A 24497-nucleotide genomic window follows, 5' to 3' on the forward strand; every position below is an offset into this window, starting at 1 on the left:
GGTTGGGTGGGGGGAGGAAGTGGACAGAGTAGAAAATGACCCTTGAAAGTGACAGTGATGTTTGATGGGTGAAGAGAACATTGGAAATTTGGAATAGGTTACACTCAAGCTTAAATGCTTCCCAAATTTTGGATTAGACCTTTTAAAGAAACCTCAATAAGAAAGATTTGAACCAAAAGAGGTTAAAATGTTTTCCCAAATCTCTTAATTATTGATTTCTATATGTAAACTCCACCTCTCCATCCCATAACAATCCCCCCATCCCTCCTCCCTTTGCATTTACTCTCGCTATCAGAGACAGATCCAAAATTTAAAATTGATAAGTTTAATAAGACTAAATTCGTAATACATTCAGAATTTAATATTTTTCAAAGTTTGATAATTCACATTTGTGTTTCTTGTTAAGAATATTGAGGCTGATTGAATTCGTATGTGATCGATTGCAAATCTCCTTCCCCCCCCCCCCCCCAATATAACTACTTTTCTTCTACATGATGACTTTCCTACCCCTAAAAATACATATTACTTTGTGATTTTATTTACTCTCCCATATAAACTGAGACTTTAACTAGATCATTGAGAGGGGATAAAAGAAAAGAAAATGACTAGATTAGTGAAACTAGGTATGACAAAAGAGAAGGTGACTGGCATGTGACTCCAGTTTCTTTTCCATTGAAACTCTTGTATGAAACAACCACTTATATCAAGTTATACCATCATGTCAAAAAGTTACTTGTTTCTTTGGTAACAAGGCCAATAAATTTGTCTATATGGACCTCTTATGTGCTCAATGACAAATACAACAAATTTACTTTCATCTTTTTCTACCTTTCCATTTTCTTGTCTATTTTACTTCTTTCTTTTATTTTTGGGATCATCATCATTTCTTCATCCAATTTCATTTTACCACTACTAATTAATTAGCCTTTGACCTTATACCCTTAGGATATGATTCAATATTATAAGCTTAGTCCTTTTGTTCTAGACATTGGCCTAAATTCTTTTTCTTTTGCTCTTAATAATGCCCTTTTTCATTCTTCTCTTCTATGCCAATCATGAGACATGTCTAACATTGCAATGACAATACATTATTTGGCAAGAAAATACATGAGTTTACAAGTTCAAAGATACACATACATATGAACACACTAGAACAAAAAAATCGCTCTTAACATCAATATATATATATATTCATTACACTACATCAAAAATGATCATTATTAATTGCAGCCAAATATGTATTTTTAGCGAAAATTAACACTCTTTGTATATGTCCTTAAAGCCTTTAGCGACATTGATTCTAATGACACTTAAACTAATGCTGGAAAAGACTTTAGCACTCTTTATTAATGTCAACATTTATTGCCGCTAAAAGTTGTTTTGGTTGTAGTATTAACAAAGAATGCTAAAGTCTTTACTAAATTAATTAGCTAATTTTAATTGTAATTGAATTAAATATCGTTATAGATGTTAAAGACATTTAAAGATCATTTCTGATATAGTTATATTGAATAGACCATAGGAATTAAGTGTACTATATTTGAAAAATTGTCTATTCCATTAATGTTTATGTGATTAATTGATTATAAAGTGAAGAAATATATTGGTGGAACCCTAGATATAATAATAATTGACTCCATGCCACAGAGAGGGTATGAATATGGTTGGAAAATGAATGATATTTACAAAGGTGCCGTAAACTTTTTTGATGTGTCATGTCCACCACTTGTTGTAGCATGTGTACAATTTCCACTTAGAAATAAAGGAAAAAGGCAGAGTGGGGGTAGTCATTCAATATAAACACTTCAATGCTTACAAACTGATTTTTTTTAATTTTTTTTTTAATTTCCATCCACAATTAAATTAAGAGGTTATAAAATTTGCTTCTATGAAACATAATAAATAAACATGATCAAGTGCTTTTGATAGGGACGTGCAACAATCTTGTCATTTTTCTCCAAGTCTTGAGGGGGCTAATATAAGGCCCATTTGTTATACATCTAGTTATATTAAGACGTTATTTCTATATTTGATTATTAAATAATTTAAATTATGTATTTTATCAATATTTAAATGTGTACTATTTATTTTTATTTAAGAAGTATTAAAATTGTCGCTTGACATGCCTATCGATTGGATGATTCAAAATCATCTTACATTCGAGAAATACATTACTAAGAGCCCTCAAATCACAAGGGAGGAACATAACTGCAATCACAAATATTTATGAATAAAATATTGATTTCATCATGTTTTAATTGTGATTGCGATTTATTTTCTATCAATTTAAAATTTGTTGCAAATAAATTGACACGTTCAATATGAGACCAAATTTGTCTTTCATATCTTCTCTCATAAATCAGATCTGCAAATCTAGAGACACAAAATAGCAAAAAATGGAAACTCTATTTTTATGGATACTTCAAGTCTCGTCTTTGTGTTTCATCAAGTCTACACTTAAACAAATCTTGAAATAACTATGACACAATTGTAGACATCAAATTTTTGTGAAAATGTACGAGACGAGACAAATCGTTGTTGAAGTTTTTGGAGGTTAATCTATCCCAAAACAGCTAAACCTCATCTCATGCCTATATAAAAATGTTTAACACATCCCCTTAACAAATAATATTGAATAACTCATTAACTCTTGAGTATTTATAAAGAGATCAAGATCTTGAAAATTCATAAACTTCTGGAATATTCATAAAGAGATCAAACCATCAAATACTATATTTATGTATAGCCACCGCCCGACATTCTTAGAGATCAAATAAATAACAAGGAGGTCCAAATCATCCTATGCTCACAGTTTTCAAGCTCAGTAAAAATTCTAAGAGGAAATCGAGTGAGGAACATAATTATTCACAATTATTCTATTTATCATATTTTATTTGTAATTGCAATTTATTTTCATCACTTTAAAATTTCTTATCAATAATATAATCTTTTTTAAAAAAAATACTAAAAATAGGAGAAGTAACATCACATCAAAATAAGTAATAAATGCAGATTTTCTTAAGGGTAACTTTCACATATAGCAAACAAAAAATTCATATTTGTATAATATAGCAAACTTTGCATAATTGCGCTCCATAGCAAACATAAAAACTGTATAATTCGCTATACATATAAAAGTGTATAATTCGCTGGCCTAAATTGTATAATTCGCTGGCCTAAATTGTATAATTCGTTGGCCTATTTCGCTGCAATTGTATAATTTGCTTTGCATATAGTTGAATCGAATTAAAATGTATGTATATTGCATAATTATAAGTGTATAGCAAGAAGATATATGTTTTTCTCGCTTTATACAAAAACAGAAACACAATATATACACTTCTGTTGTATAAAGCTAGAGAAAATTGTATTTCACTGCAATTGTATAATTCGCAATTGTATAATTCGTTGGCCTTTTTCTCTGCAATTTTTGAAGTAAAATGTTTGTAAATTGTATAATTAAGTGTATAACACGAAGATATACATTTTTGCATGTGTATATACAATTTTCTCTCGCTTTATACAAAACAGAAACAGAATTATACACTTCTGTGTATAAAGCGGGAGAGGCTAGCGAGAATGGAGAGTGGCGAGCGAGATTCCTGGGAGAGAGACGCTGGCAAATTTTAGATAATGTTTGCTATGGAGCACAATTAAATCAAACCCTAGCTATTCCATTTAATTTAGGTTATTAGTTTGCTATTTTATACAATTTTCCCTTTTCTTAACTAATAATAATAAAAAAAAATAGTATATCAATAAAAACATTAGAGCCTTTTTAGAATTTTGTACTGTATTTGAATGATTCAGACTTTTTCTTTTAAAAAAAATAAGTGATGCAAAAAAAACAAATACTACAATTAGTTGACCAAGATGAGAATAATTCAGAGTTGGATTGTTATTAAGTTGAAACAAGTGGGGGTTAAGTGGCAAATTAAAAAAGTTAAGGAGTCAACTTGAATATTTACTGTCCCCTAAAAATAATTAGTAAAAAGAGTTACTTAACTGATTGTCTCATGAGATCAAATATATTGTAGGTTCATTTTTTCACTAAAGAATTAGGCTTTTTAAAATGTTGAATCTTATTTTATATAAAATAAGAACAATATAACTGATAATTAATGAATTATAGGACTAAACGTTAAAATTAATTAATAAAAGAAGATTCGAGTCAATCATGGCTGCAGAAGTTAGATACAAAATATCAATACATTCTTTTTTTTCTCTTATAGTTTCCAATTTATCACCAAACATTTCAAAAATATAATTACGTGTCCAATTTTTACTAATCCCTCTGTTAATTATTTCTAGAGTTCTCTAACATTAGAAAACAAATGTTTTCAAAACAATAACTAACAATGTGGAAATTGCTCTGTTTCACGAAGATCTAGTTTGACTTAGCATGGAGTTTAAGAATATAAAGAAAATTTTTGAATCTTGTGGTTCTAAATTAAAGTTAAGTCAAATGTACAAAATTGTTCTTTGATCTTGTGGCCTTAAACATGTCACGTGAAAAGTTATAAAAAAAAAAAGAGGTCATTCTTTTTGAAACATTTGAAAAAAGAAATAAGGTCATTCTTTTTTAAACGGAGGGAGTAAGAAAATTATGTGGAATGATAAACATCTAGGTATATTATATAATATAGCTATACTTTTTTTGTTATTTTTAATTCGTCGCTATAATTTTGTGAAATTGTGCTATTAGTTTTCTTAATTGTATAAATTCAAAATTTGTATATTTTAGTAGTGTATAAATTTAGAATTTATATTATTTGGTTTCTGATAGTAAAAAATCAGAATTTCTATAATTTGATTTCGAAGTGTATAAATTCAGAATTTGTATAATTTGATTTTTGACGGTAAAAAAATCAGAATTTGTATAATAAGATTACTAAGGGTATAAATCCAAAATTTATATAATTCGGCTTTTAACTGTAAAAGTTTAGAATTAATATATGATTACCCTAGCTATTTGTATACTATTTATGAAAAAAATCATAATGAATTACTATTTGTATATTGATAAGCGAAATATAAAAACGAAATTCTTATAAATTCCTAAATGTATAAATATAGAATTTCTATATACTTACACAGTTTGTACATTCACAAGAGAAATATATAATGGACAAGCAAAAATATACAATTCTCAACCTCTATAGCAAACGAAACTATAGCTATAAAGCACAATTCTTGAACTCATAGCTATAGAGCTTCATTATATTTATTATTGCTATTTTTGAAATTTGTAAGAACTTGTAAATATATTTCAATTTTTTTTTGTTTGATATGTCATGCTCACTCATGCTCTTACAAAAATAAAAATTTAAATTAGAAAATTAAAATATGGTAAGATTTGGCAGACTGGTTGGACTATGGCTCATTTATATATATTGTCTATCTCATTAGTCTAATTAACTTTTGAATTAATTAATAATCCATTCAAATTTAACTCAACACGATTGTTATAATTACCGTTGTCCTATCTTGTACCACAGCATTTACTTTCATTTCTTCTGTTAGGCCTCGTTTACACACAATGTTGTAGCAAATTCAAATTGTTATATTTGTACATTAATGATTAAAAGGAGCTCAATTTAGTAATAAAAACAAATGTCTTAGGAATTATCGTACGTACAAACAACATGTCACTTACAAATCATGATGTTATCCTCTTTTTTTTTGTACTTAAAAAAATCTTATGACTGTTAGATTTGATAGTCAAAGAAGTATGAATGTGTTGTATCATCTTATTTTACACAAACATTTTAGTCATAAAGTATTTTTTAAAAAAAAGTAAATAAAGAGGGTACTTACATAAACCTTGTGATGTCATTTTTTATTTCTATATTCAATTCATCAAAATTGATTAGTTTGAATGGAATTTCTTTCTTTTCTTGGTACATATATCCTGGTGCTTTCAAGGGATATTACTGCATTTTTCCTGGAGATGGAATTAAAACTTTATAAAGATGAAATCGGTTAATACTCCCTCCATTTCAATTTGTTTGACCTGCTTGTCTTTTAGACTAACACATATTAAAAACTAAGAAAATCGTCTAATTACTGTTCTCCCTAAATGCTAAAAAAAAGGCGTGGATCATGGTGTGCCTATAGTACTTATTGTTCCCCAAGGTCATCACGGAGGGTCCTGTAAAACTTTTGGGGAAAAAAGTGTCCAAAAACCATATCACCAAAAAGTTCACACACGAAAAACTAAAAAATTTGTCTAATTCTTAAGAATGATCCCATCTCCCGTTTTAGCAATAATTTGATTTCAATTTTTTATGTGACACGATCAAAATCACAAGATTAAATGACATGATTATGACATATCCTTACTTTAAGATCATAAAATTTAAAAGTCTTCTTTATTTTCATAATTTTTTTTGTCTAAGTCAAGTTAATAGATAAAACAAATCAAAACGAAGGGAGTAATAGAGAATAAAGGAGGGGGGTTGGGAGTTGTGGTAGTTAAACAGAATCCTTAAATGTCAAAACTTCTAAAGGGAAATGCAAACAAATCTTCACCATATCTTAGTATGAGGACCACATTGATGCATGCAATCAAGTGGGGGCATATACTTTAATTTGTAAGTAACTTTCAAATTCTACATGCTACATTAGCATATTTGGTTCTTGTTCTTTCTTCAAGTGCCAATAGGAAAAAGAAAAAAAAATGTGCTCAATTACATATATTATATATATATCATAGTCCATGGTTATTGAAATACAACTTTAATTCTATTGGGAGTGTGTATGTAATATGCCAAATTCCATGTGGAATACATGTGAATTTGAGAATATTATTTGTGTTTCTTGGAAAGTGTATTCTATGTTATATTGGAGTAATGGAGTTATTCCCTTCTTTCTAAAGTTAAAAAGTCTTGATTAGGGTTGTTACATTCTATGCCTAAATTCTTATGCCCAATTTCACATTGGCACTATATGGGAGGTCATCTAATTTCCTAGTGTTAGTGATGTGTATTCTTCTAAAATCTGGTAAAGAGGCGTTGACGAGTAACTTCTAGTTCAAATGATTGGCTATCTGAACTTTCACTTTGTTGGTGAAGGTTCGATTCTTTAAATTATAATTTACTTCCTATTTTCCTACCCCAATAGAAAAAAAAATGTTACTCTCTTGTGGGAGACGTGATAGCTAGCTAGGGGTGGTAAATTGGTGGATATAATTTTTTTTGTTTAAAAGTGAATTGATTTTTTTCATCTTTTAGTCAAAATGTATTAATGTTAAAAGGGTTAAAATGTTTAAAAAGGTAAAATTACATTGATAAAGTACAATTCTGACCAAAAGAATTTTTTCAAAAAAACAACATATTTTATTTTAAAGGCCATTTTTGTAAATCACCTCTCAAAAGTTAGTCTGGATCAAAATTAGCAAAATAAACAGTCATAGCCCAACTCTGTTACCAAATTTCAATTTCTTTATTTGTTGTGATTTATTCAATTAATAGATAAATTTTTTTTTAAAAAAAAAAAACAAACCTTTTTTTTAATCATAGTTATAAAAGCTACTCATTTTATTTTAGATAAAGCAATTTTTTGGGTCAATTTAGACTACATATATAATTTGTCGTCTCAAATTTTAGAAAATTAAATTTGATCAAATTATATTGGACTGAATTTATAAATAAGCTGATTATTATACCGTTAAAATTTAAACAGATTGAATGGGTCATAATTTTACTTTCTTACTATAGGTTTAGAGTAGCTACTCTCTCGTGACTAACGTGTATCAACTTTTTATTTAGCTAGCCTTTGATTATAAATTTAGTTGAATTTTTTTTTAAAAAAATAAAATTAGTTTTTTGAAGTTTGTTGAAGTATTTTAAGTGGAATTTAAAGTTGTGTTTGGACCTGACTTGTATATGGGAAAAAAATTTAAAGTTTTTATGAGTTAAAAGTGAAATTTCATCCAAAATTGGTATAGAATTTGATTATTTTTAAAAGACAGATTTTAATAAATTGACCAAATTTCATAGACAAATAATGTATGACCAAATGGGAGCTTAATTAGTTTAAGAAAGGGAAATATTCGGTTACACGTATATCAAAATCACTCATACATGTGGAGAGGGCTCCAAACATGGCTTGATTAATGGTTTGACAAATCTTAGCTTTAAACGTGCTTATAAAATTAAAAAGAATAATCATATGCTTCACCCGATAACGTTAAAGTTAATAAGGTCATACACTTTATTTACGATTTAATAAAAGTTTTGACTCTCAAAACTGTGACATTTAAATTTTTCTTAGACTTAGAAAATCTCCCAAAAATGAAAGTTTATACATTTTTAATTAGCCGTTTGTGTTGAAAGTATGAAAAATTAATTATGGTTAATTTTTTTTTTGTCATTAATTATTATAGGTAAAAAGACAGTTGCTCTATGTCCAAACTCTTATACAAACAGCCAATATTGTTCATTATTGACAAATGGGACCACAAAATAACATGAGTTTTTTAGGGAAATTTCAGTTCAATTTATTTGCAAAAAAGTATAGTCCTCATCCAATTATTGCTTCACAGGTCTATCGAATTATAACTTACACCAGCTTTCGGCCGTGAACTTCATTTCTGTCCCTTTCCTCCTTCATTAATGCGTTAAAAAAAATGAATTTTGAACCTAACTAATCGAAAAAAAATTAATTATTCGATGCTTAAACCATATAGAATTACAATAGCTCATTCTTTCAACTAATGTGCGACACTATAGGTCTGATTCTAATATCATAAAAGTTAACTAATCCTTAAAAGTTAGTCGTGAGATCGGTATTTCTCATTTCTATATAAAGGAACCAATAACTTATTTTCTCAACTAGTATGGGATAATGTGACACTCTTCTACTATTTGGTCCCAAAATTCTTTTTGGAAGAATTACATTCAACAGATTGAACTAGCAAAACTTTATGACATTGTAATCTATGTACCTTATTGAGTAACAAATAAATTTGCTACTTACGAAAGTAATAACTAAATACATCAAATACTTATTATGAAAGTAACTCCAAACCAAACCATGAAATACTTTTCTATTTTGCTTCTTAGCTAATGGGAAATTTGAGTAAAATGCTAATTTTGATCAAAGCCTTTACTTAAAAGTTACACTATATAAATGTGTGTGTATTTATTTTTCTTAATTATTAGTGTGTGCTTGGTATGGTGAGATATAATTTTATTTCGATTTTCTCTTGTTTGATTGGTCAAAATTCTTATTAATGTTAATATTTATTGTCGTTAAAAGTTATTTTTGTTGTAGTGACAAGTTCCACAAATGACATTCCACATTAATTGTGTTCTCCTACCCTTCAACGTAATCTTCACCACTAATGTTTTAGCTTCATCCCTGCCCCTCATAGTATTTTTGTCATATATATATAGAGAGGCTAATAACTTTTGTTTACATAGCGAACACAAGAAAATAAATATGAAACTAACATTATTTTCCTTTGTATCGAATACAACCTAAATAACTCCTTAAACCAATTGGGATTATACTTTAGGGCTTAAGGCTAAAATATAATATTAGACGAATTACAATAAGATTGGAGTGAATTTTTGAGAGCATATATCAAGAATATGTATATATTGGTTGTGTTTCTATATTTGGAAAGCATTTGTAATGGGAGTGTGGTCCTACATTATGAAAACTTAACTAATTTAGCTAACAATATGTATGGTGTTTTCAATAGGGTTTTTGTAGTCAATTTATTATGTGCTGGCTTTGCTCAGTGTCCCCACCATAGGCTGTGTAGAGGCTGGATTTCAGAAAGATGCCTTGACCTAAATCTTTGGGAACAGAGAACCCTTAACCTAAATCCTTGGGAAATAAGAGAGATACCTTAACCTAAATTTTTAGGGGAATTGTCTTTCTTTTCCCTTTCTTTGAGAGGACCGTAATGACGGAGGTTGGATTTTCATGAAGGGGATTCACCATTTGCAAGTATACAATGTAATTTTCTATTAAAGGGTCCTTCCGCCCCTCAAGTGTGTGTACTGGTTAGTACCTCCCTATAGCACATGTCGATTAACTCTGTCCACCAAGGATAGATGGAAAGAATCGCCTATTATTTCTCTTCTTTTTTTTGTCTTAGTAAATTGGATGGTTCCACAAAGCAAAGATAGAAGATGAATATTTTATCTACTATAATGTACATAAACAATATAGATCTCAATAGAAAGAGGCAAAGAAAAAAAAGGATGACCATTTGTTTTGGACATCTAGAGATTTAAAGCTAGAAAAAGTGATACAACTTCCTACTACTGATATATTTGGCAGAAATGTGTGAAGGAAACATATGCACGCTTGAACAAAGGAAATATCCACAGTTTGTTAGATACTGCTGTTTGATCGCGATGATCCATTCCTACTTGAACTTGAGTTTTCTTTCTTCCACATGGCCTCGAAATTCTGGAAACATTTCAATGGTCTAACCTGCATAGAGAAACACATACAAGATGAAATGAGAGATCTAAGCTTAACTCAGAATGATAATCACATATATAAGAGCATTGAAGTAGCAACAAAACTATATCTCCTAAAACACAATACAGGACATCGCTGAGACTCAGGCATCGTTAAGCTTAAGCCAAAATTCTAAACCATCTTTGACTATGTCGATGAGACAAGTATGAAGGAAAGATGAAAAAAGAAATAGAACATTATCGGAAAGACTGGCTTGTCCTCTAGTACTAGGCATGAAAATCAGCAGAAAACCAGAGAGACTCTTATCAATCAGAACATGAGCATGTTTTTATTTTCCTGTCAAGTTTATGCAATTATGTATCATTTGCTAGTTGCTACGCACTTGTTGAAGCGTAGAAAGAGGTGAATGGGATGTATAAGAACTACTCATGCAATCACAGATGCTCAAGTGATTTAGGTAATACAGATCTACTTGACTAGGCTTGGAAAATAGTTTTAATTCATTATCACCAATATGAGAAGTTCAAAATACATATGCACCAATCACTATTTATAAGTGCAATGACCGAAAGGTTTACCTTCCAACGCCTTTTCTGGCCAAATTTGTTGTAAATGGCCTCGAGCCTTGGGATTATTTTCTTGAAAGTTGGACGCATAGCCGGATTCTCATTCCAGCACTCTTCAATCAGCCTGGAAAACCAAAATCAACTCTGATTAAATCAGGTAATAACAACAATGGCAGTGATGATTTGGCTACCATAAAAAGCTAAAACCTATACTGTGGGAAAAAAAGAGTTGATTCACAGCAAACCAGTTCATTATTGAATATCTCAAAAAGTATCAAATATAGAACCACAATTATAAACCTAGTCAACTGTAGAATAAGTAGAATCAAAGAAGTTACAAATTGACTTCTGGATCGACTTCCTTTTGTTTAGTTTTAAACTTAAACTGTTTTGTTCATAAATTGCATGGGAATGTCTATGTCATGATTTATAGATCCTCCATTAAGTTGCACACAGGGAAAGGATGGTCATTGAACTCTAGAACTTAACTGTAATAAGTATTCTTATTATCACATAAAATGCGGCCATTGGCACTTAAAAGAAATTTTAACAAATGAAGGTCTATAACTTATTTGTCAGAACACAGGACACATAGGTAGGAGTCATTTAACATACACTTTCCTTAATGGTTTCTAAAAGGACAAATTGTTCTACAGTTGTTACTTGTCGTAGCTTGTTAAATGGGTCGGGAATGGGAGCTTAGTTTCTGTCTGGGTATGCGACCAAGTGGAATACAAGGCAATCTCATAGGTGAAAGCTCTGTTTTCTATAAGCTATCTTTGAGGCCCTTAGAATAAGAAATAAATTGATTCAAAGTGGGAGCAGGTTTGAGAAAGGATCTTAGAGTGTCTAAGCATGAGCCAGGAGAGGCTTTTGATGACGTATTGGTGGGATAAGTGCAATGCGACTATAATATCTGCCAACAAAGGGAAGACAATATACCAAACTTGTCCAAGAAGTAAAGCTTGGTCCTTCGGGCAGAACCTTGCTAGTATAAACCCCACATATATCTTCTTCCGTAAGCATATTTATGTTTAAATAATGAAGCATGTCCACGAAGTGTACTTTCCTTGTTATTCTTACTCTTTTCACATACGTAAATTGTGATAGTTAGATATATAGAGACAGTACTTAGACTTAGACCAGTCATAAACAAATGTTGTCGAATTTTACTTAATATCTTAATTGTTATCATTTTCTTAAATTTCAATGAGAACATAGAGTTTCCATTGCATTGCACAAGTATTAGACTATGGAGTTCCACAAATAAATTGATAGAGAACTTACTCCTTAAGTCCATGGGCATAACATTTTGCTGGCGCTTTAAAAGGAGGGCGCTCCTTAGCAGCATAGTGTTTGGGTACTTCATTTTCATTCTTTGCTTTGAAAGGGGGGCAGCCTTCAATCATCTAAAGTACACGACAGCACAATTATCAAAATCCCAACTTATTTGTGGAAACAAATATAGAAAATATGCACATCCTTGACTTGTGGAAGTTCATAAAGCACATTTTAGAAGTTTTAGTTGATTTCTAGCATCATAGAGCAGATCAACACTAGTATAGAGTATAATCAATATGTATTGCAGTACTGATTTATTTAGATGGTAGAAAATAAAAACTGCAGTTTCAGTTCCCCTGCTGTCAGTTCCCACAGCAGATAGTTAACCACCTGCTGTCAGTTCCCTCAGCAGATATTAACACTGTCTATTTCATTTCAATAATGTAACTCCATTCAGAATATAGTATTAATCATGAAAATAATATATGAACATATATATTTTTATATATATGGTCCACAATGAATGAACTAAAGAACTGTCATTTCTTAAGATAAAAAAATTCAAACAAGACAAAGAAAATGTTACCTCTTGCAAAATTAAAGCAAAGGAAAAGACATCAACTTTGGTATCGTATTCCTCATTTTTGAAAACCTCTGGAGCTACATATCGGCCTATTTATTTCCAACAAAATAAAAGACAAAAAGGAAACAGGTTAAGATATTTTTTAAACATTAATCAACAGAAATGGATCAGTAGAAGCAATAACGGCACCATGCAATCGTGAACAATTTTTTTAAAATTAGACTGACAGGAATTTTACATCCAAACAAGCAGCAACAACAGTGTCACAAATACTAACGAGTCTGTGTCAAATGTCAGCATGGTTCTCCATTTGAAAAGAAATGTTGTGATACCTAAAAGAAAGGAGTACTCACAAGATGTGTTATCACATGTCAGAGGCTTATCTTCTTTGACCCTGTTGGTAACTTTCAATAGCTTGCTGACTCCAAAATCAGCAACTTTCAGGTGTCCCGTATCATCCCTCAAAATATTTCTGTTATGTCACGTGAAAATATTAAAACATTAAGATGAAAGAAACTCAATTTTGAAAGAAGGGAACTTCAAAGATTGAGGCTTGTCAACAAAACCTTGGAAGGGAATTTGCTTACACAAATGGAATCAAAGGAAACCTAATAAAAGAAAAGAACTTACGAAGGCTCTAGGTCACGATGAATAATCGCTTCAGGTTTAATTTCATGTAGATAGTTCAGTCCTCTGCAACAATATAAACCACAAGAGTGGTTAAAATTCTACTTATGCACATTATGCTTCAAGCTAACATGAGTCATATAGTATGTTTGATAGATTATTTTAGTAAATAACAAGCATGAGCTGATTCAAAGTGTTTCACATGCCAAGCAGCTGTGGAAATTCAAGTGAAATTTGGAAATCTAAATTTTAATAGAATTAGAAAATAACTTTTGAAGAGATCCTTGATGCAATCCAATCCGATTTCTTTGAGCTGTGTTGACTATCTCAGAGTTAAAAGAGAATGATTCAATGATTTATGATAATATTAAATAGTAGGAAGACTTGAAATGGGTATAAAGATAACGAATTATATTTGAAATAATACAGGATACTACAGGCCCAGGGCATAAATTTTAGCTGGAAAGCAGGTCAAACAAAGTGGAAGTAGAGAGCAATATCAAAATGATGTTTATTAACTTCCAATAATGACTGATGGAAAAAGCAACTAGTGTTGCATCTTCTCGTTTCCTTTTTGTTTACTCAATACATCCTATTTGATATTCCTAGGGTAAGCTTAAAGTGATATGCAGGAAATTTGAATACTAGGTCAGCAGATAACCTCGCGATCGAGGAAAAAGTGGCATGTCAATTAACAAGTATGATCTTCTATTTTCTTTTCTTCTTTCTATTAATATTACCAGTGGATATGCAAACACCAGATGGAATCTTTAAGAACACAATAGATGTTAACTAAAGATTCATAACAAACTACTAGATGAATTAAGCGATAAACATTCTCAGAAGTATAATCAACAGCTGAGTGATTACTTGCTCTGCCTCCCACAGATGCTAATTTTTAGAATTTAAAACCAAGAGATATGCAAGTTGTGTGGTTTTAAATGTTACTCCACAAAGTTCCCCAGGTTCCAGACATTTATATAAGTGTTGGTCTTGTTCTTACGTAGTGAGTTTATAACATTAGCTAATAGTGTAGAGTGGCTTGTGAACCTTGCGATGTCTATTGCAAATCTGATAGCTTTTGTTGGTCTAAGAGATTCTTCATTCTTCAAATATGCATGAAGATCACCCTGAAATGTATAGCCATGAAAAAGACAATTAGTATCAGGGCTGTTGCTTTTGCAAGAAAAGAAAAAAATAGAGAAAGGAATCAATTAAGATAAATGTGTAGAATAACTAAAACGTTCACCGTCAAGTGAAATGTTGTGAAACATAACCATACACACCATTTTTGATCAACAAAAAACAAGAGAGTAAACTTGGGACTACCTTTGGTAAGTATTCCGTCACTATCATCATCGGGCTACTTTGTGTTACAGCACCAAGAAATTGGACGACATTTGGATGTCTAATCTTCTGGAGCAGTGCAAGCTCGTCTCTGAATGCCGTCCTGCAAATATCCAAGTATGTAATAAATAAGTGAGATATGAGGAGAGCTAAACAATGTGAAGAAGAAGCTCTTATGGGCTTTCTGTTCTCACTAGAAGATTCCACAGAAGCAGTATTGGGATCTTATACTCACACTTTATCCTCATCAGCGATCTCATCATCTCCAAACTTTTTCACAGCAACTTTTATTCCACGCCATGAGGCAATATGAAAGGTTCCCTACAATATTTCAGGAATCATAAGAAAGATACAGAAGGAAAAGTTTGTAGATTGGAGCAACATAATAGAAGAATAGGAAAAGGATCAGGTGAATATTTCCCAGCTTTTTCCAAACATAGCACCCTAACATAAGGACTTCTTATGACAGAAACACCAAAGAAGATCAACTTATGACCAACCGAGCATCCCACTCAATTTAGTTCTGTTCACTTCTCAATATAACCTCCCAAGATAATAGGTTAAAAAGGAAGTACTTTGAAAGGAAAATCAGCATACCTAGCCCATTGAAATGTTCACATATTATATATGTAATTACCTTGGCCAATTCAATGCTGTTCGTGAAATCAAGTTCTTTAGCATCAATCTCATACTCTGGAACTTCACGTGAATTGTTGACATGCATGGGAGCCATCTGGATGAGAATTTTTATTTTTCCAAAACAAAATTTAGACAGCAATAAAGCCAAGCAATCTTTTGCGCAATGGACAAAAGTTTTCTTTTAATCACTTGATGAGTAAAATACAACGGAAAATAAAACTTACAGGAGGCTTGGCACCATGTTCCTCCAGTAGCTTGATCACATGATGATTTTTATAATGTATTGCATCTCCTAAAGGCTGCTCAGAAAAGATCAGATTGCTCAGAACATGTTGATCAATAGGAAAAGCAGGATACTTCATAGTTTTAGATGATAACATTGTGTCAATAATGGTTGGTAATACATGACAATGCTATTGTCATTTCTTACTCTTCCCTCAATGCAAAGAGGGGTTTGAAGTAAAACAACTGGGGGCTGCAATGCTGGGGTCTCCTTGAAATTACAGAGATATTAGACCTGATAAAATTTCTGCTTACAAGTAAAATGACATTGATACTAGAACAAGAACAATGGTTATAAAGTACTCCCATATTTATAACCACTCATATAATGCAGTTTAGAAATTTATTCCATATAACTCTCTTACGACACTTCCCTCAAATGAATTCATTAAGTCAACTGAATCAAGTTTGGATTCAATGAACATAGATAAATAAAAACAGGCTGCAAGGGACCATACCTTTTTCTCCAATACCAGCTAACTACCCAAAAGTAAAGATGTCAACAATATAAAATCATAATCACAATCAAGCATTATCTAACTATATATCACATTACCAATCATTAGGTATACACAAAATTCATATGATAATAGAACTAGTTTCATGAGATATACCGTGCTTCCCCAGCGATCTTCGGGATCAATTTCAGCCCCATTATCAATTAACAGCTGCACAACATCACTGTAACCTTGGCAAGCAGCAACATGTAGGGCAGTCCTCTCATCATCATCTCGAAAGTTCACATCAGTCCCCGAATCCAAAAGCTCCTTGATCCCTTCTATATCACCCTCATTAGCTGAATACATCAGCCTGATCCTCGGATCAATATCAATAACATCCCCTTCCTCCCCATCTTCACTCTCAATTTCCACTGCAGCAATCACCCTTTCTGGTGCAAGGGACGATTGCTTACCCAACAAGAATCTTACTGGTTCCATTTCAAGATCAAGATTCCAACAACTAATCTGCTTGAACCCCTTTTAAGATCTGCAGCCCCTCAACCTAACAAGCCTATTGAAACGTAAATTTGACTTAAAAAGTAGTAATAAAGAACATTACAGCTTAAGAAGCACAAAACAAGCAACAAAGATCAAAGCTTTTTCAAGAATCAAAAATCTGCAAAAAGGGTGTCAGCAAAACTTAATGCTTCATACTAGAGCTATTCAAGAATCCAAAGATGGCAAAAGGGTATTCTTGAAACTTATTATTTCAACCAAATTTGGGATCAGAGGTGAATAAACTTGAAAAAGAACAGATTTTTCTTCCTTTTTTGTTTGAAAAATTTAACAGTTGAACAAGATAGTTTAAAGATACTAATAATAACAGGGTCTACTTGAAAGAAAAGAACGAGACTTTGCTTTCAAATGGGGGCTATTTAAAGGATAAGAATTTGATGTTTTTGAGCGTTTCAAAGGGTTTTAGGAAAGTGAGAAAAATAGGAAAACAAGTGGGGATTGGTGGACGTTGACAATTGGAAATAAGGAAGAAGGTGCGTGGTACTCACGCGTCAGTGGGTGCGACTGGTGGAGTATCTGATTTTTATGTGAAACGACGCGCAAGTTGGTCGGAACGGAAGTTAAACCAACTGTAACGAACGGGGCCAGTTTGTAATTTCATCTAAATATTGGGGGCTGTTTCAACATTTTTTATTCTTAAGGGGGTATTTAAGCGTACGGAAAACTTATATTTTCCAATTTGATGGCTAAGGATTAATTTACAAGTTGCGGACCGATATGAGTAAAATAAAAATAAATAAAAAAATACAGTAAATTACTAAGTCATATTTTTGTCATGATTAAGGTTGAAAAAATAAGTTCACTGTCATTTTAACTATTTTACGCAATTTATATATTATTTTTTAAAAACGATGTCATTTTACGTTTTCTTATTTTATCCTTCCTACACATGACTGGACCTTGATTATAACATGGAATGAAGTTAATGTAGTAGGTAAAATATGGCTCTTTGTAGTTTATATTATAGTTAAGTAATTAATCAAACTTGCGTTCTAGATAATTTAAACTTGAAAGTCTTTATTTTCTTAGAACTAGATTACGATAATATTGAAAAATGTGATAATTGAATTGACCATTTCTTAGTTGCTTTCAAAACAAAGTAATAGAATGCTTTGACCTCAACTCAACATGATCTAAAGTTAAATTAACCCACAAATATAATGGGATTATGCTTGAATTTCAAGTCAACTCATAAATTGTTTTATGGATTTACTTAAAATACTAAGTCAAGGTAGACATGCCTTGTGTTATGGATTTTGTATTGCTTTAGTAATTAATTTGCTTTTAGTTATTCTAGTTCTAGTTGTAAATAAGAGTCTATCCAATTAGGAGTGTTTTAAAAGATCATAACTAAAGTAAATATATAAGTATATCAAATACTTGAAATATATACTAGAATAAAATTCTAATATTTTTATATTATTAGAATAAAAATTTTAGATCTTTACACGTTTTTTTATCTTCTGTTTCAAGTTTATTTTTAGATTATGATATACATAGATAGAAAAAAAAATTCAGTATGATATGATTAAAATTATTACCGTTAATTAATAATTTAATCATGATTAATATCGATTTCAGTCTTATACTATAGTAAGAACATATAAGTCTATTGTTTACGTATTAAACATTTTAATATAAATTTACGTATTAATTCTTGGAGTTACATTACTAAGCCCCTCGCATAAAGCAATACTTGAAATGGTTAGTGCACGATCTATTTGGATAGTTTATGTGATGAACTTTAATTGAGTGCGGAAATTTAATAAAATATGAAAAAGTTTTGCAATGTTCCAACTTCAGAAGCTATTTCTAAAATAAATACGTAATTTTCTTTCGTTTTTTTTTTTATAGAAGAGTTTACATTTATGAATTTTTTGCCGAATAAGAGGAACCTAAAATAGATAAAATGGCGATAGTATCATTAAATATTTACTAAATAAGAAAAACACATCATTCTTTTTTGAAAATAACTAAAAAATTATGTCATATAAATTGAAATAGAGAAAAACTATACGAGTTAAAAGAAAAAAGAAGTTAAAAATTAATGCAAAATGAACCTAATTTATTTTAGGACTCTTTATTTTATTTTACTTTACTTTTAGATGAATGGCACGGGAATCCGCGTAAGGGTGCATTTTCTTTTTGTTTACTTTATCTTATGTCATAATGTATTTACTTTGAAATACTTTCGGCAATCATACAAAAGACTTCTCTTTATATTTTCTCTTACCACTTCTTATTTCGTGTACTTTACAAGGTCTTTTTATTAGATAATTTAATCCTCTAATAATTTGCTCACTTTCACAAATTATAACGTTTGTGTTTCGATATCATATGAAATAATGTCTTTGAACTTGATTTATGTTTTTAAAATTTATTAGCATAAAACATTATAATGAAAATAGCTTTTAATAATAATAAATAGACACATTAATAAAGAGTATTAAAATTTTTATCGATATTAGTTAAGTATCATTAGATTCAATATCACTAAAATAATTAAAACATATACCAAAAATATTAATTGCTGCTAAAAATACCCGAGAAAAAAAGGACGGTTCAAATCATTTCATGTTATCAATTGGAGGTTAGTGTTACAATTCCAACGTCAGACCATAAATAAAGATTAAAGAACACGTTATTTTGATGTTTGAGTTGGCACAACACACGATAACAAAGTGCAACTTTGTTTTACAACTCATTGGCAGCCAAATAAATGAATGTGACATTATATATGATTTGTCACGCGCTCTACTGCATGCTCTTGCAAATTCTAAAACCTCCAATTTTGATATTTGAACCTTACTAGAATAAGTGAAAATTAATACTACTATGATCATTTGTAATTTGAATAAAAAAGATTGTCCCTTCATATTTATCATAATTTATACTCCTTCTATTTCTATTTACTTGTCCATATTTCTTTTTATATTTATTGATTCATTTTAACAAATCAAGAAAAAATAAAAAAAATAATCTTTTAAGTTAAGACTAAAATTATAACTAACGTATAATAATAATTGATGTCTTAATATGTGTGTCACCTCTAAAATGGATAACTAAATAGGAACAGAGTAAATATTTTCTTAGGACAAATTATATGGATTAGATTTGGACGATTGACGATGCTTAACAGTTAGTACATATCTGATTTATATTTGGGGTGGTCCCAGGTTTACAATTTTTATTTTTATCCTTATCATGTACTATGGCACTAGGAGTATTTGTTTTTTATATTATTGTACGATATCCTTGGTATATTCGTCTGTCACTAGCATAATTTTGAATATTTCAACAAAAAGTTTATTGAAGGTATATACCGTCTTGTTTTCTACCTTGTCAGGTTGAATAAAAATCAAGTTGACATTAAAGAAAAAATCAATGGCTAGCTATAATATTCATCTATATCATAAAGTCGTAACTGAGCTTAAAAGCCATCTTAATAATTCACATGCATTTAATTATTAACATGACTATTTGCAGTTGTACAAGTTGAACTTGAAGAACTATTCTTTTCTTTATAGTTTGTATATATTTATTGTTATCTTAGAATCGACGATCATCATTTATCTACTCATGTTTTAAGGAAAATATAGTTATCTATTGTTTTATGAAAAAAAATTTTTGTCCAAGTCTTATCTTATAAATTACGTGTCTCGGTTACATATTTCTTTCACTAATACAAAAGAGTAATTTGTAAAAAGAATGTGTATGCTAAAAATGTATCTTCATCAAAATTGACCAAAAAATAATAATCCAATTAACAATAGTATTACATTTCGATTTCCTAAAACTTCGTGTATTTTAACTTATTCCCGCTGTTCAATGTACCACTAGCAAGTGGGAATTGTTTGAGACTTCTTGAATAAAGTCTGTTTACTCTATTCTTTTCAGACTTTACGGCTTTGCCAGCTGCCTGTGATAGGAAAAAGAAAACTTGATCAGATAGTTCGTGCGGGGCATTTCCCACCTCGCCTTTGATCTTTCCCTTGCCGTATAGACTTTACTTGTGAGATTACACTGGATTTGTTATGTTGTTGCCCCTCTCACTGTTTTGCATGTTCTAGTTAAACGCATGTAAAGGAAAGGAAAGGCCAATAATACTAAAGGTTCTTATTTATGGTACATTAAAAGAGTAATACAACTCTTGCAAAAGTTCAACCTTGCAGGCTGCAGCTGCAGTTCAAGGTGTGTAAGGTAAAAATGTAAACAAGATGAGATTCGGCTCATGGCCAACAAGTTATTAGCTTTTAGCATGCTAGTTATGGCTGAAGAGAGCACTCGTCCACTGTCTCCCATGATTTGCAGCTTTTATCTTCAGTGTCTGTTTTACACAATGCAAGATGAGATATCGGGAAGCTCAAGCTGGAAATGCCCTCGTCGAGGATATAAGCCTTTTCTTGAGCTTTCTTCTTTTCTTCATCGGTCAAATCTCCGTAAAGAAGGCTCAAATGTGGCATATATGCTGCATGATCACGAAAGTAAGATATCAGCCACACAAAATCTAGCAGACAGTGTTAAGCAAAAGAAATGTTGAAAGAAAATCAAAGAAGGGTGCAAAGCGGGAGTGAATAACTTTTCCTGAAATCACCAAACTCAAAAACTGATGTGCTAGAACCCTAAAGAATCAGCGTTTATAAGAATTGGAAACAAATGGTAGACTAGCAACGGTGTTTAAAAATTATGGTTTTAGTATTTGACATGTTGTCTCTGTTGAATATCAGTGAGCTTCCTTTTGCTATCTTAAAGCTAAAGAAGTTCATCCACGGGGTGGGGGATATGATGAAGAGTGGGGCAAGGAGGCAGAAAATAAGATGGGAAGGAGAGCTTGAAAGACCGCTTTTCTACAGAAGTGAAGGACTGTTAAGCAAATTGAGGAGGGAAATAGAAGGCAGGGGAGCTATTTTAATTACTACTTAGAAAGTTCAAAATCTGTTTGCGTAAGATTATTAAGTAGTAGAGTGCAGTCTTTGTTGAAATTAAAAAGGGATGACTGTTGTCTCCATATTCTAAAATCTAGAATTCAAGAAGGCATCTAGGAAAAGATGATCCGCAACTTGTTTTGGGCTGAGGCATAGTTGTAGTCACTGTTGTACTAAAAAGAAAAAACCAAGGGAAATACACTTTTTGTGACTAAAGAAGCTGAATGGGGCACAAAATCTAAAGAAAAAAATGTTTATCTTACATCCTGATCTGTTGTAACCAAAGTGACTGCAGCAGAGAGCACTTGCTTCCACAACCTGGAAGAGGAGAACAAATATCAGGTCACTGATGTCAGCAATTGCACCAAAATTTGTAAACAAGCAAAGCCAAGTGAAACATAAGACTGCTTCTAACATTATTTTTTTAACTCAAACATAACAGGTGAATAAGACTGCTTCTCCACCCAAAAAATGTATGAAATAGATTGAAGTATCTAGACATAATGATATATGTACATAACAATATACTCGTTACCAAATTTTGAATTCAGGAAAAGAAAAGATATAACAGTATACAAGTAATACCCAACTAATTGAAGAAAATTAAAAAGGAGAATGCTCAAGGAAGAAAATCTAAGGTGTAAAGCATGTAGAGGGTGTTCAAGGGTATAGAGCTAACAGTTTGAAACTTAAAGCGTGCAGAGGACTATAAGCCACCTACAAAAGCGTTAGCATGATGATACTTCTCTCTGCCTGGTTGACTCAGGGAATTTAGAGCCCATCTCACTTTCAATGAATCTCAAAGCCTGTTCGACTGCCTTCTCAGGCATTCCTCCCATAGAACTCTACACGGATATTTTTAGTAAACCTGCCTTCATTTCCTAGGGAATGTAACACAAATGACAAATGTAAACCTTTGGCACCTCTCTAAGATAAGAGTTTCATTACGCTTCCATGTTTCAGTCTCTCCTTATACTTTGCTATCATTTTTCTAACATACAAACTTATGCCTTCCTAGGAAATAAGCAAATGACAGGCACAAAAGGGAAAATATGAGGAGGCAAGGTAGAGGTGAAAGTAAAAGAAATTTATGTTATTTCCTTTGGTCTGGGTGAGAAACAAGGATGGGACCAAAACTTTTTCGGCTTAACTTTATCATGAAAGTAGTTAGTTGGCTCAAGGGAAAAGTGAGCTGGTTCTTTCCTCTCCCTCCTTTCCTACGCAGAACAAACCAGAGAAGGGAAGTTTTTGCAACTCACCAATTCTCTTCATTTATTTAGTTCCCAAGCTTAAATCTCAGATCGCTTATGTTTTATACTTACAATAAAAAGCTATCTGATCTCCATTATTATCTAATGTGTTCTTCCTTACTTTCTTTTCTCTTTATTCTTTGTCCTTTAAGCAACAGATTTCACTACGTAATCAGGGTGTTTTCACTACAAAGGGTGAAGAGATGAGAAAAGAAAGCTACCAATATCGCAACTCATAGTGTTATCATACCATCTCAAAAGAAATGCTTTCAGATACACTAATGTATTTGATCCAAGCCCATGCACTAATACCCTGTGTCTACAATTGATTTCTGTCCAGGTGACAGCAAGTGTAGACAAGGAACACTCAATCCTACTAGCAATTTTGATATACTAGATTATGGACATACAATACCGTATATGACTCCTTTACTATTACGAGAACAGAAGGTAGAAAACTACTTCATGATCATACTTGTGGCGTTTAAGTACAATTTTAATAGGACTAGCACCAGGTCATACGTAGAACTATAAATTCTAATCTTTCTTCTTAAAGTAAGAGTTCAGAGCTTTTCTCATCCAAAGCATGACTTTTCATTTCTTATCCACTAAACTCCATCATTCTAGAGACTCTAGGCAGCCCCATTTAGATACATTACAGTACATATGACTATATGAAAGTACAGCAAACTAGACTAATCTTCACGCATGTTATCTTACTAAATAATCCACTTTGTTGATTGCGAAATTCCCCATTTATTTGTATTCTTTGTTTAAGGCTTAAGCTCCCATTAGCCAAAAAATCAACCATTTTCAACAAGCAACTGAACAAATTACCATCACACAAGCTAAAGAAAACACAACATTATTCATCAAGAACAATATCTGAAATTACCAAGAACAGTACAAAATCAACCAATAAAAACCTAAAACCAGTGAAGAAGTTGCAAAATTTTACCTCAGTGGTTGGATGAAGCAAAAGGTAAACACACTGATAATAGAAAGTGCCAGTATCAATCTTCTCCACTGTAGCACTATAAGCTTTCACTGTCTCACAAGCTTTTTTGAACCTGTCACGTGCCTCAGCCTCCGTCAACCGAATAGCTCCGATGACGGTCACGTGAGGTTCGAACTGAGGCCCACCAAATTCCGATCGGAGACCCTCCATCAACTTCTTCACCCTAACTCTCACATCCTCCCTCGGCAGAGCCCAAACAGAGTATACATGTTTCTCCAATACTGCTTCACTGATTTGTACCTGCTGCATAACAGTTGTACCAGCCTCCATGAAAATTGGAATCGATCTGATGAATTAAACAGTTTCGGGTGCCAAGGATTGATTTTTATGGTTCAATTATTAAGTGTTCGTTTTGATCATTTCTTAAATGGATATATGCTCACCCAGCGCGGTGGTATTTTTTGATTCCAGAATATTCTCCTCTTTTCTTTTTTCTCTAAATGTTTTTAGGTCGAACACTACTAGATCTAACAGCAATATATCATAGTTGTGTTAAATATTTTAAAGAATTTTAATGTAA

At 31.5% G+C, this 24497-nt stretch overlaps 2 protein-coding genes across 2 annotated transcripts; both read right to left on the reverse strand.

The window, feature by feature from the left end:
* Positions 1–10135: 10135 nt before the first annotated feature.
* LOC107011645 (integrin-linked protein kinase 1-like) lies at positions 10136–17209 on the reverse strand. The gene is made up of 12 exons (XM_015211229.2): positions 16383–17209; positions 15711–15785; positions 15485–15580; positions 15083–15168; positions 14830–14950; positions 14551–14630; positions 13504–13566; positions 13227–13345; positions 12877–12962; positions 12297–12418; positions 11022–11133; positions 10136–10452 (listed from the first exon to the last, which is right to left on the reverse strand). The coding sequence occupies exons 1-12, from the start codon at positions 16704–16706 to the stop codon at positions 10351–10353; spliced, it is 1386 nt and encodes a 461-aa protein (XP_015066715.1). The 5' UTR covers positions 16707–17209; the 3' UTR covers positions 10136–10350.
* A 3656-nt stretch (positions 17210–20865) lies between these two features.
* On the reverse strand, positions 20866–24430 carry LOC107009376 (cyclic phosphodiesterase-like). The gene is made up of 3 exons (XM_015208702.2): positions 23918–24430; positions 21973–22027; positions 20866–21252 (listed from the first exon to the last, which is right to left on the reverse strand). Exons 1-3 carry the CDS (start codon positions 24245–24247, stop codon positions 21050–21052), a joined length of 588 nt encoding a protein of 195 aa, XP_015064188.1. The 5' UTR covers positions 24248–24430; the 3' UTR covers positions 20866–21049.
* Between the last annotated feature and the right edge of the window lie 67 nt (positions 24431–24497).

This window comes from Solanum pennellii, chromosome 2 (assembly GCF_001406875.1).
Source record: "Solanum pennellii chromosome 2, SPENNV200".
Lineage (NCBI taxonomy): Eukaryota > Viridiplantae > Streptophyta > Magnoliopsida > Solanales > Solanaceae > Solanum > Solanum pennellii.